At 31.5% G+C, this 17,438-nt stretch overlaps 2 protein-coding genes across 3 annotated transcripts; both read right to left on the bottom strand.

The window, feature by feature from the left end:
- Positions 1 to 88: 88 nt before the first annotated feature.
- Ak1 (Adenylate kinase 1) lies at positions 89 to 5,854 on the bottom strand. 2 transcript variants are annotated; one of them, XM_070653106.1, is made up of 7 exons: positions 5,840 to 5,854; positions 5,070 to 5,174; positions 1,718 to 1,792; positions 1,345 to 1,396; positions 777 to 806; positions 505 to 694; positions 89 to 441 (listed from the first exon to the last, which is right to left on the bottom strand). In XM_070653106.1, exons 2-7 carry the CDS (start codon positions 5,070 to 5,072, stop codon positions 129 to 131), a joined length of 663 nt encoding a protein of 220 aa, XP_070509207.1. In that variant the 5' UTR covers positions 5,073 to 5,174; positions 5,840 to 5,854; the 3' UTR covers positions 89 to 128. The 2 variants fall into 2 exon arrangements, with proteins under 2 accessions (XP_070509207.1, XP_070509206.1); XM_070653105.1 differs by lacking the exons at positions 5,070 to 5,174; positions 5,840 to 5,854 and adding an exon at positions 3,277 to 3,384.
- A 1,208-nt stretch (positions 5,855 to 7,062) lies between these two features.
- Positions 7,063 to 15,953, bottom strand: LOC139100475 (adenylate kinase isoenzyme 5). The gene is made up of 10 exons (XM_070653067.1): positions 15,653 to 15,953; positions 11,258 to 11,560; positions 10,848 to 10,906; positions 9,872 to 9,955; positions 9,711 to 9,798; positions 9,550 to 9,644; positions 9,067 to 9,491; positions 8,791 to 9,007; positions 8,551 to 8,715; positions 7,063 to 8,433 (listed from the first exon to the last, which is right to left on the bottom strand). Exons 1-10 carry the CDS (start codon positions 15,672 to 15,674, stop codon positions 8,011 to 8,013), a joined length of 1,881 nt encoding a protein of 626 aa, XP_070509168.1. The 5' UTR covers positions 15,675 to 15,953; the 3' UTR covers positions 7,063 to 8,010.
- Between the last annotated feature and the right edge of the window lie 1,485 nt (positions 15,954 to 17,438).

Genomic DNA, 17,438 nt, shown 5'->3' on the forward strand with positions numbered 1-17,438 from the left:
AAATTTCTTATTGCCATTATTGAAAAAATCTTTTTTCACAATTTTTAATTACCCGATTAATATTCGCAACGGAAACACAGAAAAAAAGTAAATAACAAAAACAATTGACATTTATTTATTTAATTAAATCACTTGCTGGCCAATATACCGTCAATGCCTGCGGTAACATCGTTGAAAATTTCATCAATATAACGTTCAGCATTAATTCTCTTAAGCTTGGCGGGATATTGAACGAGAATCTTTTCGGTATTTTCTCTAAATGTCTTAATGCGTGTCTTTAATGTCTCTTCATTGTCATCAGCACGTACTTCCGTTGAGGCAGCAGCACGAGCTTGAATACGAGCTACAAGTGTTTCATCAGTACATTCAAAGTAGAGAATGAGATCAACTGGTGAAATTGCCTCCTCAAATGCACGTCCTTGTGCTTCCTCTCTTGGATATCTGATTTATTAGAATTACAAACAATTATGACAGATCTTATCTCAGCTATAGTATAATCCTTACCCGTCAATAAGAAATCCTGTTGGTTTTTCAATCTTTTTGATGGCAGCAGCAAGTAACTCAAGAACAACATCATTGCTTACTAATCCACCTGCTTTCATGACGGCTTGAAGTTCCTGTCCCTTTGCCGAGCCCGATGCTACTTCAGCTCTTAATAAATCACCAGTTGAGAGATGATTAAAATGGTATTTGGCTTGAGTGATATAAAAAAGGAGAAAATATATCCAATAATTCAACACATTCGTGCTAAAAATAAATCATTCGATATTACTCACCAACAATCTTATCGCATTGAGTTCCTTTGCCTGTTATTTCAACGATAAAGAAATGAATTTGGAATTAGTAAGGAATTGAGTAATTTGAGAGATATGATAACGCATTTGGTATTTGATAGAATATTGTGTAGGTCGGTGCTGAGTTCTGTATCAGAAGCAGCAGTCACTTAGTTATTTCTTAGAAGTCACTCCCAAGTGGACATCTCATGGATCTAGCTCTCAATTATATAAAAATGATATCTACTGCCCACTATAGATTAACAAGAACCAGACACAAAGTCAAACATCAGAATGTAAACTTGTTTTTATCCTCCTTGTTGCCTCAATAACCCCATACCCTCTCTAAAGCCAACAAAAAGACCATCAGTTAACTCAATTGAAATATACAAAGTTGCACAATTGCTCCTTGGAGATACTTAACAAAACAATAAATATCCAGCAACAGTAAATTCAACAGACTGACTGAATGACTGAGAACAAAAAAAAAATATTCCCCATGACTTAAGGATTAACAAGTGACTTCACTTCATACTCTTAATATTTGACGTCAAACATTAGTCACACTCACCGCATCCTGGACCACCTAATACCCAAATGATTGGTACTTTCGAGTCATTGACCTGTAAAAGTAGGATAAAGAAGAAGCGAAAGGAGAAAAAAGAAATGATTTATTAATATTGTCGTTCCATATGTTGAAAATGATCAATATACACAATATTGTTATGAGTATAAGGAAAAACAAGGCAAAAGTAAAGTAAAAAAAAGCTCATCACGTATTCAGTTACTTGCAATGGATATATGTGTATGGATGATGGTGAAGTTAAATGAATGAGTTAGAACTATTCATCATTGTGTCGTTTTTTTATTATTATTTATTTGTTTATATCCTTCATGCAATATTATCGATTTTTATTATTATATTCTTTCTATCACTAACTTACAGATGTCTGTCGTGATGATGTTTGTGCCTTTTGTTTTTTCTCATGCTCATTAGCCATCTGATGACACATGAATAACTATTTTTTTTATGTATTTTTATTTTGAATTATGAAAATAGAACAGACAGAATAGATTGTAGTCAAAATACAAAGAACAAAAAAGGTTTAGTTCCAATTTTGGACAGACATAAATTACGATAATCATTGTGGAAAGTTGTAATTTATTAAGGGACAAAAAAGATTACTAACCAAATTGTTTATGGATTTTAGTCAACATTAGCATGGACGTGTTAATGGGAAAATACTGATTAATATTTTTATGACTACATACTGTCAGATACATTCAATATAAAGTGAAAATATAGACTAATGAGTGGAATTATTTTAGAATTAGATGTTAGTTGTTAGATTCTCTTCAATTGATTGCATGAACTATATAAAATACAATTTCCTTGTCGTAGAGCTCAAACAGAAGTTCTCATTGTTACAACAGAGCTTGAAAATTAAGCCAAATTACTGAATTTTAGAAATAAATTTGGAAAATATTGAAATTAATAAAAACCTTCGATTTATTGCACTTCCAACCATTTTCTAGACCTTCTGCGATGCTTCTAAAGTTAATCTAATCTTCTTTGACGTATTTACTACCGTTAATTAATTAAAATACACTAAAAACAAAAAACTTTTTAAAATTAATCTGTTATTGACTTTCAATAAACTGCGTGAAGTTGGCTTCATTTTCTCAGAATATTTCGAAATAAAAACCAACCGTTACAATTTTAAGTTCATCTCAAGATTTCTAAGAAGCTTTAAAAGCAGTGAAATCACTTCAAAATAAACAAAATTCTCCTTAAATCTGTCTGAAAATCCTCATTTATTCAACTTTGATGACTTCTTTTGAGAAGAAACTTCAAACAAATCCATTCAAATATCGAATTAAATTCATGAAATTGCTCTCAAATGCAAGTATGTTTAGAGTTCACTTAACCTAGCAATTTACAAGCAGAGTCTTCGCAAGAAACGAGATAACGTAATCAAATATTTCCTGCAAATCTTCATTTTTGTTTACAAGACTCAAAAAGTAACAAAAAATTTACGTGAAAATGAAAAAGCCTTGCATATTTTGCCAAGTCTCAATCTAAATTTTTTCACATCAAACAGCGTTCAGAAAATCACAAATCTCGTCGTCCATTTACCGTTTGTTTACGAAAGTATCATAAACACCGCGAAAACTTCAAAAAGAAAAAATCTGTCATCGATCGGTAATGTATACAAAGTCATTACAGACCGAAAATTATGATTATGAATTTTTTTATCATCAAACCGCGATAATTTTAGCCATTATTGTTATTATTATCGGTTTATGTGAATTTTGATGGGATTTATTTATTTGGGGTCGTTCACCTATGACGTCTGGCATTTGAGAGTGGGAGGTTTCATGAAAGATGGATTGAAGCTCTCAAAAGGATTAAGCATCACTTCTAGGTAATCTCACATTCCCATTTCCAAAAAAGACATCATTTGTGAATCAACCCCTTTTTTACCACACAATAAATAGTTACATTTTCTAATAGCCGCTTATTATCACATTCGCAATTTTTGACGTCGTAATTCTCACATGAATTGTGTTTACATCCGCTCTTGATTTCCGCCATTTTTATTTAGAGAAGTTCCACTTGACACTTTCAATTTGAAGAAAAAGAAGATAAATAAAATTGACAATGAAAAAAAAAATCTCAACGATTGCTGTGACGCGAAAAAGATTATAGCAGTTGAGAGGAAAAACTCTCGTGAATGAAGGCCAAGATCAATTGAGATTTTAAAATTAGATTGAACGAGACTTAAAAAAAATCAATAAGTCATGCATCTTACATTATTTAATGACTTTAAGTTACTTCACCCGATTCTTCCTTCCTTATTTTTGTTTTATATTTAAAAATTTCATTTTTTAGCTAAATTAAGCTTAACAAATTTTTTAATGAGACAGGACGCTGTTTGTTAAGAAGAAATTAGTTGTGGCTATTTATAGAATCTCAGTGAGTGTTAGCATTCACATGATGTGAAAATATTCTCTATTCGCTAGCTCGTTTTAATAGCGAAGATTTAATGCCTTGCACGCACTTCAATTATTCACATGATATGTAGTCGATGTGGTATGTCAACTGTGACTTTTTATAAATGATATTTTGTAGAATCAATGTCATTGTGCTTAATGTGGATTTTGGTGTAGCTGATTTTTTATTGGAAAATGCTTTAGGCTTTTTGCAGACTAGGAAGTTGAGGAAGTCTATTAATCAATTTAGATTTACTGAAAATCACTTAAAGAAAGTCACATGCCAGAGGGAAGGAGATTGAACCCCCCGTTTGTTTCAACACTTTGTCTGCCATCATCCTGTCAATAACCAGCACTTCATTATATTTTCAAAAAAGACTCATCAATGCCGACTGACAACAAAACTAAATGGCAATAAACTTTGAATGTTTGAATATTTTAGACGATTTTAGGAAAGTCATATGAAGGAGGTTTTAGATGTTTTCAGAGCATAACAATCGTGACTAATTTCCCTAAAACGATTTATTCTCATTTATGGCCTATCCGGAAGACACAAGGAGTTGAAATGGCCGAAATTCCGGACCTAGACCGTCTTGAATCTATACTTAGGCCGGATTTCATTGAATTTTACCTCAGGCCAGAGTCTGATGTTGATCTGATGTCAGATTTTCTGTTGTTTTCATTTAATGTGCTTTTAGAGTTCTAAGCTGATTCCTTTATATTGGAACCTAACTCGTATTCAACTGAATTAATGAATTTGCAAATTATAAGCCGCTATATACTAGTTTGAACTAATTCTAAGTGGAAAATATACTAAATTTAAGCCTCATGCTGATAATTTGCATTTAAAGGAACTTACGTTCTACTGCACTATGGATATGATAGCCATAACTAGTCAGTTACCCAGTCTCAATATTGAATCTAATGTATTTATCAATGTACTTTCCCTAACTTGTAACTAGACCTAAATTATTCACAAATTGCATATAAAGTCTATTAAATCATTCAACTACTCATCACTAAACCCCACAAAATTCCCAGAAAAACAAGTTCCAACATGATAACCGCGCTAATGTCATCCTCCGCAATATTTCATATCATACTTTCATTTAATATGTTTTGAAGGTCAGAAAAAAGTGAGAAGCTGTAAGCCGTATAAATTTTTTCGAGATGACTACAATCAGAGCATGATAAAATGTATTCACATAGAAGAGATAAGGTCATGAATGTCAGAGAAATGATTGATAATAAATGAAAAATTGATGATGATTATTACACAACATCCAGTTAAAGTCTACATACCATGATGATTAGTTTTTGTGCTGTACCGTGAAGATTCACTAGATAATATTTGCTAATTCACGCTCGGACTGTTGAGCTCCTGCCTCTACAAACTTTGAATTCTGACTGAGGAGATGAAAAAATTATTTAATAAGTATAATTTATAAAAATAGAATCATACACACAATAAGTGTCTAGTGAATTTTTCATTATATGAGAAATTTTCCCACAGCTGAGCTGACATAAAGTTTTTATTTTGGTATAGAAAAACCGCACGAGAATTAAAATTTCTTCCGTCAGTTGATAATAAAAAGTCAATTTTCTAAGAGAATCAAAAGTAAATGCACGATGGACTTTGTTTTCATTCATCTCAAAAAATTCTTCATTTCCCGCGCGCACAGCTGTTTGATTCTCTCAAATTGAAACGCTCTCTCATTTTTTGCTATGCTCAATGAAATGCACACTGATGTAAACTTTATTATTATTTTTATTAAAAACAGATTTTGAAAAAGTGTCTAAAGTTTCATGTACGAATTGCTTAATTTAAGCGAGTCAATTTTGACTCAAGGACGCTTTCATAAATTTTGGGTTATGTGCCGCAGTCCACGTCAGCAGAAAATGTGAGAATGCACAAAAAAAATCGATTGACACAAAAAGTTTCATTAAACTTCATAATCAATGCACAAATTATGAAATAAATTTAGTCACTAGATTTCATCACTTGATGTAATTACTTTAACATTGTAATACAGATTATAGAAAGTCTGTAATATGATAGTTTAATTCCATACCTTGATGCAATAACACAATAATAAAACTGTTATGCTGCTTGCAAAAAAATGATTTGACTGTAGAAAATTTCAATCAATACTGGATAATAAGTATCTCTTGTGTATACCCTCACGTATGTGTTTATGAAACTCTCTCGTGCTCTCAAATTGAGTGCCAACTCTCATTTTTTGTTCTCGTGACTCTCATAGATTTGTATGTGAATTGTTCATAGCTTTGAAGCTTGAACGCTGTGAATTTTAGGTACGTGATTAAGGAAGCCTTGAATAGTTGTCAATTTACACTGTAGCTACTTTGAGGACTCGTTTTGACTCTTCTAAGTGATTATTGAATTCACATACCTTTGAACAAATAAGCATAATTAGGGTTTAATACTGTATCTCTCAATTTCCCAAACTTCAGTGTTGCCAAAATCCAATCAAAATCTTCTGCTAAGTCGAAGTATAGCAAAATCATAAAAAATATGGAAATGACATGAAATATGGAAATTCCGTTTGGGGTTTCGATCGAGGATTCATCAAGGCGTGTCGCAAAAATAAATAGTTGTGAACTCCTCTAAAATGTTTAGGAACCACTAGAGTCCGCTAGTTAGCTTATTACGAATTGTTTCTTTATCTGTTACATTCTCGTGAATGATTGCAGAGGAGTAGATTGACGTTTTGAAAGGTGAGTTTGTTATTTTGAATGTCACACGGGTCAGCTACACGTTCTTCCAAATGTATGTAGGATTCTGAAATTAAACCTGAAGCAAAATTGCAAATATTTTGTAGACGTTAAGAGATCATGAGGAAGGGTAGATCAACTGACAGGGATTTGTCCTGGGAAAATGTCCGTAATTTTCCGAACTATAAACGATTTTGATGGATAGAGTCGATTTCAGACATCTTCTAGAATTCCCACGACTAAAGGTTCGCGTGCGTTCCAGGAAGAGATGGAAGTAAATAAAGCAATATATTTTTGTACTACTTGTGTGTGTTTTTTATTTAAGAACAACTTTCTTTTCATCTCATCCTCCAACAAAATTTTTTTACAATAAATACTAAACTTATCTCGTCCTTAACTTCTTTAATAATGCAACAAAAATATTTAAAAGATTTTACATTTAATGATATATTTAACATGAATTATTTTCAATTTTCCAAGAAATTTTCTTTAAAAATATTTTTCCTCAATTTTTCATTTGAAAATCTAAACATAAATTATTAAGCTATATCCTAAATCATAATGGAACTAATTAATATTTGTGGATGCATGTAGAATAATATTGTGACAAATTTTCAATTATGGACAATTAAGGATGAATTTTTGTGATTAATTTGATGCAACTACAAAATTATTCATACTCAATATGTAAATTTTGCAATGCGAGTCCACCAGGGCTGATCTTATTATAGTCTTAAAAATGAATTTAATTTTAAAGAAATTCAGCATTTGTACATTTGATTTAATTCCACAATAACGACTGTCTAGAGCATTTCTGATATGCCCACATGAAAAAAAGAAGCCAGAAGCAAAGAATGAAAATGTCACAGTTAACAGAATGGCCATCAATAAATATAAGCATTTCAAACATTCAAGTATGCTTCATTTGCCATGCCGCGAGTATAAAAACTGTGGATCTGGTAGGCGTCCTTAAAAAATTCTCAATTCTTGTCTCTAGACAGTTTTCTTGGAATATCAACAAAAAGTCCCAATGGCAAATGCTCCACGATGATGAATAATTAAGAAAAATAACTAATGGATGCAGATACAGATAACATATAACATCGCTAGACGAATAAAATTTTGGTAGGTATTTAAAATAACATGAAAGCTAGTATGTGAATATACTGAGATAATTTATCAAACTTTAACAATTCTTCAAACTTAATCCATCGATCCTTTGAGGTTATGGAACCTCTCAACAATGATTTTCCAACAACGTCTATCCAACTTAGGCTTCAAATAAAACTACCTTAACAATTCAAATTTCAATATGCAAAAATAAGATAAAAACTAAATTTTACTTATTTTTGAGTGTTCATTAAAAGTCTTCCTTAACTTGCTGCACAGAAGTTTTAACAAAAAATAAATCATTTTACTGCTTTGGCACACATGCCACTCAAAATGTTTGAAAACTTAAATAATCAATAGAATTAATTTTGAGGAAAACTATCGAATTATGTGACGATCATTACATGTGTGAATCCATTTCTGCATCCTGTAGCATTGATCTTAAATTTGGACGACGACCATTTGGAATAGTACCGTTCGTATTGGTTCGTGGATGTGTATAACTTTTATTAGCACCTAAGTGACCATTCGTAACATATCCATTCTGATGGTTATTTACATAATTGGAAACGTGATTGCTAATTGTTGGTATGACGCCAGGCATTGAGTCATGCAAATTTTCGTGATTCATACCATTCATCCTTTGTTTACTCATCCGTTTTGGATCAGTATGTGAATTGCGGTTATATAATCCACTTATAATCCTGGGTTGAGCATCTCCATTCATCGGCGGTACGTCATTACCGCTTACTATGTCAATAAACTGTCTAATAACTCTCTCAAATTCTCGCTGTACGGATGCCATTCCAGGATCTCCGTAAATCTAAAATATTCAACAAACAATTAAATATTCAAAAATGTGTGTCGTATGTAGCTTTTATGACAGAGGAACTGTCGTTGTGAAAAAATTCTGGATTTTAAATATTTTAAGAGCACTTACTATGTTTAGTCGACCTGCCATATCTAATGCTTGCAACATGGGTATTGTTTGTAATCGGAATATTTCCAATCGTCTCCGAAATGCTGAAACTGAGTCATCTAATCTACTTCTACCTAATTGAAGCTTTGAAGTATCTACCATAATGATAGGTGGCTTTTGATCATACTGCAAAATAAAAAGTAAGACGGAATTAAAATACATGAAACGGAATATCATGCTTGAATTTTAAAATTCACAAACCCTTTCTTCGAAATCATAAAGTTGATTCAGATCGCGAGGATATCCATCAATAATAATACCCTTTTTATTTATAAGTTGAAGTATGTTTGTATGTATGAGTTTGTCCATACTCTCTTTCGACACCATTTCGCCTGCCATTAATGCTTCCTTTATAGCAAAGTTCTCGGTTAATGGTTTCGGATCTGATTCGGCTATTGTTCTTATTGTCCTTCCAGTACTATAGACATAAGTTGTAATTAACAATCAATTATTGACAAATATTAATCTACTTCTTACCTAAAATGACCCCATCCAGCATTCATGCCAACAGCTTTTAAACAAAGCATTGTTTTATTACTACCCGGACCTCCAATTACAAAAATTATCGGAGGTATTCTATAGACACTGTCGAAATGATTTTCTATCGTTTCCACTTCAATTACATTCTTGCCGACCATTCCATTCATCTTTGTCTTAACTCTAACTGGTGATTCTATTGCATTTGGTGGTGTCGTAACCATCATCGCCTCCCTTACTCTAATTGGCTCTTGTTTTGGAGCTGTTTCTACACTAACTATACTTCCAGGAATCTCATCATTACCATGACCTATGCCAGCTACACCATTCAGTACCGCTTCTTGATTTTCATTCGCTTGCAATATATCCAAAACGGCAGCACGAAAATCTTTATATACTTCACTTGGTGCACGTTCGCCATTTATCTAAATATTTACACAATAATTAAATTAATTATAGTATTCTAATTATTTGTAAACTTACTGCAACAAGCATATCACTTTGATCAAAATAGTCCGCGACAGGCATAACACTTTTGAAAAAATTCTCTAGTTCCATTTTTGCGAGGGAAAGGACCACTATTAAGAATAAAATCAAAATTTGCATAATGTACTTCAACAAATTAAATTATGAGAGTCATTTACCATGTCCAAGTTTTGCACCGAAGTCAATTTGCTTCTTCAATACAGATTGACGCCATGATATGAGAATGACACCGTTCAAGACCTGAATCTTTAAGTCAAATTGATATACAATATTTATTATGGCATGTAATTTAATCAATATAATATGTATATAGACATACCTTTTCAGTATATTCAACAACATCACGCATTGAACGAGGGTAACCAGAAATGAGGTAAGCTTTTGCGGCCGGTGACATTTTCATCTACATTAAGGACATGATTTTATAATAATTTGATTAGGTTTACTATATTGTGCTATCATGATATGATTTCATATATTCAATTAAAGTATTCTAATGTGATAAGATCTTTACAAGTGTTAATATTGGATATCCATGTCTTCCGTGTAATAAAACTTATGTTTTGATATATCTACGAGAAAATTAATTTATGAAAGCTTTTCTTGTGAGTTTTTCTATAGAAAAACTTGTTAAAGAAAGTGTAGAAGGATAGATTAGCTTAATATGATGATGATTAAGCTTTATTAAGTGTAAAGTTTATGCTTTTAAACTGGAAATCTTGAAATAAATCACATTAAAGTTGAAACTTATCATAATAATTTGATAATAATACAAATTGCAAGTACAGAGTTATTGAATTCGATAATTAATGCTCTCAAGATACTTTGATTGGATTGCTCATGTTATTATGCAATAAATAGATCTAATAATTAAATTAAGGTAGATTTTAATGATGATTGAATTCTGACTTGAAGTAAACAAAAAGGGCATGCAACTGACAATAATTTGTAAAAATTCAAATATAAATTATCCGTTATTTGATTAAAAATTCATCAAAGCTCCTAAAGTTCAAACAAAACTCAATTTGTTGAACTTTTTAAACTATTAAGTAGGACAACATTATTTCCTCGTGTATTCAAAGTTTAAAATTAGTAAAGCAAATAATAGAGTTGGATGAAATCGGTAGAATTTACCTCAAAATTTTCATGTCTATTAATTATTCAATTGTGACCAATAACAATAATCATAATGTACACAAGTTTCATATACACGTGCAAAAAATATAGTTTTTGTTGACAAAATCTGTCGTCATATGAAATCATAATACCACAAATAAAACGGATTTATTAATTACCTCAAGCATCAATACTTCCGTAACGGTTTTGGAGGGTAATTTTGAAAAATCTTGCATGTCTATAATGTACATAGAAATAATTTGTTTATAATTATATTTGATTTATTAAAGAACAAAGAAAAATAGATTTTCGAATTAAGTTTTAAAAATAAAATTTTCAGGATGGAAGGAAGAAACTCTTTTTTTTTACATAATTTACAGCAGACATTAGTGATGAGAATGAAACATATTTTGGCCCTGATAAAATATTAATCAACTTATGTCGAAACTTTCCGTTATTTTTTATTATTCTTCTTTATTGCTGTACTGTCCACAAATAATTTCGCTTAATTATTGACGAATTTCGGAAAATGAACAACGGAAATCAATAAAAGAATATATTTTTTGACGTTTATTTACGTGTCTCTTACCATTGCCCATAGCATATTGTTGTAATAGATCCATCATATTTATATGAGTAAGGCCGCGTTTCTCTTGCATCAATGTATCACAGTGTGTAACCTTTCCACTTCCAGGACCGCCAAGGACAAATATCACGGGTACATTTGGCGGTTGAAATTTCACTTTCCCTACATTTGCCATTTGTGGCACGAATTTTTCGCTTTTTGGAGATTGTGTGATAATTTGTGATTCGTCTAAGCGTCCACCACCGCCTTTCCACTCTTGTATTCTGTCTTCGTCCATGTCCTGGACTTCTTGTTGTGATTTTGCTTCTAGAATGTATACATGTATATATATAATTTTCCATTTTGTGTTAAGTGTAAAATGATGTAGGAAGTTATAATTATTCGACATTGTGCATGCATAATATGCGTCAGATGTTATGACACACAGGCATTACAATATCACGGACAAGAACATTGAGTGACCATTGAATTGTAATTATTCATAATTAAGCGTCTCCTTTTCATCAATGCACGGATTGAAAGCGAATAAAAATAAATGTCCGTATGTACGCTCGTGTAATTGCTTACATAGAAAATGATTTTAATGGAACTCTGTCAACGCGATCATCTAATATCCAAAAAAAAACCCAATTTATTGTTGAATATTGCAGGTCTTTTGAGTGATTATTTGAGCTAATATTCACAGCTTGTCTATCATAAAGTGATTTGATGGAAAATAGGATTATTTGAGATTAATTGGTCGCATAAACATTAGAGACGTGATTTATTAGTAAAACAAACGTTGCAATGTAGGACAAAGTTAGAAGTCAAAAGTATAACACAGAATATTCGAGGCTATAGCAGTCGTGACCTCTATGACGAGGTTCACTAGTGTGCCGTCATAATTTTTTTGGAAAAGCCATAAATCGTATACCTTGTTCGGTATCAATTGTGGCTCACCACCAATGTGTGACGAGAAAAATAAAAGGTTGTCCATCACTGGACTATTGTAATAAAATGAAATATTGACTACACATAATAAAGAACCAAAGACGAGAGCAATCAATGATTGAATTTACGACTTTATATAGGCAACTTAGGAAATTAAGCGTTAAGTTATTCGGATTATCTCTTAATGTTATGGTAGACTATAGTACAGTTGATTCTATATCCGATCGGAATTACAGTTCTATCAAACTTGCATTTTGAACTATTCACAATGCAGCACTTCGAACGCTATCTCGTTGTTAATATTAAGCCAGTTAATATACTCATATCTTTTATCAAAATGAAGATACGACTCACACTAGTTCGCACTCGTTAATTAGAAAAGCCACATTCATACTTAGCATAGTTCAAAGTCGACTCGGATTTTGTATTGAAGAGTCGACTCAACTTCAAATAAAATTCAAGTCGACTTCTAGCTCTGACTCATACTATGATCAACTACACACTGATACGTCGCTGTAATACGTCATGTGTTTCTCAATAAGATACAGTCATGAACATAACAGATTGACAACAATAAATATATTAAACCCCTTAATAGGATAACAATAATATCATTAGATATAAACAAAATTTCCCAGAATCTGCTAATGATAGCTTCTTGTGAAATCAATTATAAACAAAGTATAAAGTGTTAGTATTAGTTAGCTACTAGAATTGTTAATGGTAGTCATTAATGAACACCTGGAATACTGAGAATAATGCAGTCGTGAATAGATGATCATTTAAATCACGTATTAAGTATGTCTGGGGAAATTCCAAAAAAATTTCGTCCACATCCCCAAAATTTTAAGAATCTAAAGTTATTGACATAAAAACAATTGACCTCAATCTATGAATAGTCGATGACAAGTAAGCCATAAACTTTTACAAAATTAAAAATTCATAAAGTCAATAATAAAACATTCAAGTCATCAAAAAACAAGTCCATACATATTCTCACATTATTTTTTTATTAAATCACAGTCAAAACATTTCATTGGAACTAAAAAATGTCGTCGATAAGCTTTAATTTTACCCTCAAACAAATCATGCCCAATAATTCATCATCATCGATGTCATGAGAGCTTTTTGTCGTTAAATTAATTCCATCGTTCATCAGGGCCTTGATATCATCCTATTAATGATCAATGAGCAATGGCAGTGATATTGGTGCTTAGTTAAATAAGAAGGACAAGGATCGAAATTGTATGTATAATTAAATGAGCTACACAAGTCCCTGAACCGAAAAATTCACTGCCGATATTGATCAGAACTTGTGTCTTGTACTGGTTAAATGGCTTTTTCGCTTATTTAAATATTCATTGTCCACCATTTTCCACAACGACGTACGGTCATGTTCATCAATTATAGCAATTATGTGTCTAAGAAGTGAAGAAAGGAATAAATTATGAGATATAGGAAGGAAACGATGACGAATGGCAATGAAAATATAGAAAATGACGTGATTATAAACATTGGGAAGGAATCAATTAATGTATATTGTCGATTACCACGTGAACCATGCATAAGTTACACAAAGTTTGTTATTCCTTATTGTTAATGGCATTTTAAAGACTTTTATGTTCAAGCTATCGATCAGATTCAATAAATTATTCAATTAGCAGCAACGAAAAAACTTGAAAAAATATTAAAAATTTATTTTCCAGAAATTTCGAAACAAAATTGTCATAAATGATGAACAGCATTTAACGAGGACATACCAAATTGTTAATAATTTTTTTTTGTATACGTGGCTTAGTTCCTTTATTCTTTAAATATTTTAAACTGACATGAATAAAATTTTGATGATAAGTTCATAGACACTAAAGTGTATGTGATTTATGTTTCATCAATTTTTAAAGACTTTAAACTGTTTCTTGAAGTTTTGAGTGCTATGATCTGTAATTTACATGTCTTTATTAAATAAGCAGTTTAGGTTTTTCCAATAAGCTCATGTACTAGTTTCAAACTTACAAAGACAAAACTTGAAAGCTTTCAATTCATGGAAGTCTAAAATGGTCTATAATGTCATCAAATTCAGGCAAGTGGCTTACTAGCGACTGTCAGATGAAACGCCTATTGGTTTGAATTGTAATTACTGATGTCTATAGCGTGGGCCACACTTGAACGTTTAGCGATCGAGAATAATGAACCATATGTAGGCCATATTTAATAGCTTTTGTACAAGACATCTACAAATTGAATGGATAGAGGATATTTCGACATTAGGTAACTCACTATGTCTCTCCGACATGGATAAAATGACTCGTGGAAGCTGTCTATATTTGACAGCCGCATGGATGCCACACATAGGTAATAAGAAAGCTTTAGCGGAGCTTTAAAGCTCCGTGACGAAGCATTCCTTATTTGTTTCGCTTGGAATTGCTATTCATCCTAGAGAATATGGTATAGCATGACTAGTGTTGCTATATACACCAGAGAACATGACGGATAATTGCTAAGAGATACTCAGAAATCGGCTTCTGATCTCTTAATCACAGCCATAAACAGAAACATCAAATGTACATCATACCTATGCATAAAGCAATTTGTATGGACATTCACTAGCCACATATGAAACAAACTTTTACAAAATTCATATACATAGCTTTAATATTTCATTGAATCATAGATGTACATATGAAACCTCAAATAATATTGAATCATAAACTGAAAATCTTCATTACATATTGATAAAGTTCTCATGTTTATCATTTACAAACTCAAATAAAATAGGATATGGATGTTGTATGTAGGTCGAAATGTTTTATCATCTCAATATTGATAGACTGTAAATTTACACATAATGGAGTATATTTGGGGTTTCGATGTCTTTTTCTATTGAAAATTCTGTCATTGTTGCTTCTGCTGATATGTAGAGCCTGAGGGAGTTATTGCATTATTAGTGTGTATGAAGCTATGAATTGAATCTGTTAATCTCATGGATCAAAATTGCAATTTAAGGCTTTAAGTCTTTATCTATCAATATGAACAGATATGGATCAGATGAAAGTTTGAAGCTTAGTCTCACAAATTGACCATATCTAGTCATTATTAGGGAATTGTTAGGTTATGTGACTACTTATCATAATTAAACATTTCTAAGAAGAAAATGCATAATATCCCTACTCTAGGGACTAAAAAGCTGTTATTAGCTTTATAAATTGCTGTACTAAAGTCTCTAGCTCTAGCTCATCATTAATGCTATTTTTCCACGCTTTCGACCATGCACATGGCAACGATATTTCACGATATTGCTCAATATTGAAGACTATTTCAAAATAGGTCAAAGGCAACGTCTCGTACATGCCATTGTAATATACTATCGTGTTTACTTTAGAGTTCCATTAATAAAAAAAGGGGAATTTTAAATGAATGAAGCACATACTTGTAGAATTTTGAACAAATATGCAGCAACAAGTTTCTTACCTGTATCCATGCAAATACCCATGATCCATTCGCGACTTAAATTATTCCTTATGGTTTATTGACTTATGTATAAAAAATATTAAATAACTTTATCACTAATGAGTCTATGAGGTGTACAATTAAGGACTAAAGCTCTTCGTTATATAATTTTTTGTAACTTTTTTCACTGTAACGAATTAATAAAAAAAAGTGGATAATTATTAGCTGATGAATATCACGATTGACCTTATGTAAAGTATAAACTTCAACTTGTCCTTGCATATTATTTCACTTCCATGACAAACATTGGGGGACAAATGTATGCAGATATGGTAGGTGTCATACAACTAATCTTTATCGCAATTGTGTGACCGATTCATATTAATGTTGCACACATAGCATGTCTATCATTTAATGACAACAATTTTATGTTAAAATCATGTTTGTATGTATGCATTTATTCCCTGTTCAGGGATGAACTAGTTGAATGTTGTGAAATAACTTTGGATTGATTTAATTAGTGGAAATTTTTAACACTTTTCAATGAATAAATGATAGTTTTGTCTGGTGGACTTTAATTACAGCATATTTTGGTAATAATTCAGTTTGCTCACTTCTTGTTGACAATTTTCTAATGTTTTTATTACATTTAAGTGATTAATTAACCAGAAATTTGACAACAAACTTTTGAAGTGAACAAAAATTTAGATTTGGGAAAATAACCTATGTTTACTATTTGGATTGCTATCAAATGATAAACTAACATCAATTCCAGGTAATTCAATGGTAAATTCTTCTTTGCTCTCAAAAAAGCAATAAGTTTTGTCCATTTAAATTGTAATAAATTAACTTATTGTCCTAAAATTCATAGACAAAGTTTTGATGTGGGCGAGAATTTGTTAACATGACATAGAACTAATTAATTACGAAATTTAACTTTAATGTGTAACTAATCAACAAAATTGAAATGTTTTGATATTGTCTGTCAATAGATACGACGTAATTTAACTGCGAACAGTATCTGACTAGGAGAAGTAACAGAAAAAATCATAAAATTATGATTTCAAAATTCAGATTTTGTCATCTAAGATTCAAAACAAACTTAACTGGCAAATTCATCAGTTCCTCAAGTAATTTACAGACGATCGCTAATGAATTTCACAACTCAAAACTTTAATTCCATCAACTAGCCATCAACAACCGAACTGAGTGGTAAACAATTGACAAAGAAAATGACGTCTAGTTCAAGGATTATTTCACTACACACACTTAATGACACCAAACTTGAACATATTTCCAATAAGCAATAATAAATTTCATTTAATAGTAAGAAGAAGCCCATCATAAACTTCACGATTATCTTATGAAAAGTTATGTTAATGTAGTCAAACATATGTGAAGATCATCAAAAATTTATTCCAAATAAATTTTCCATTGAATATGAGCATTTCCATAAAGTTCATAAGCATTTATATCGTATATATCGTTTGTTTACATATTTTTACTTTCCGGTCATATTAGTAATATCGATTATTCACATAAACATTGAGGCAGGATTCACTATCATTGCTCGTTGTTTTATGCATTGTCATGTCACGTTATGTATGTGTGCGGTCAATTTTGTCTTTTTATGAGAGGAAAGCTGAAACTCCACAATCATTTAATTATACCCTATTATATCCCGATGGGGGTCGTTCGCAAGTGATGTCTCTAGAAAATGGTACCCTACAGTTTTAGACCTAGTTATAGTAGTATGAAGGGTTTTGAAATATTCAAGACATCATTTGCGAATGACCTCCATATGTTA

The sequence above is a fragment of the Chironomus tepperi genome, unplaced genomic scaffold (genome assembly GCF_022539635.2).
Source record: "Chironomus tepperi strain 1889 unplaced genomic scaffold, CSIRO-AGI_Ctep_v1 contig_67, whole genome shotgun sequence".
NCBI classification, from domain to species: Eukaryota; Metazoa; Arthropoda; class Insecta; order Diptera; family Chironomidae; genus Chironomus; species Chironomus tepperi.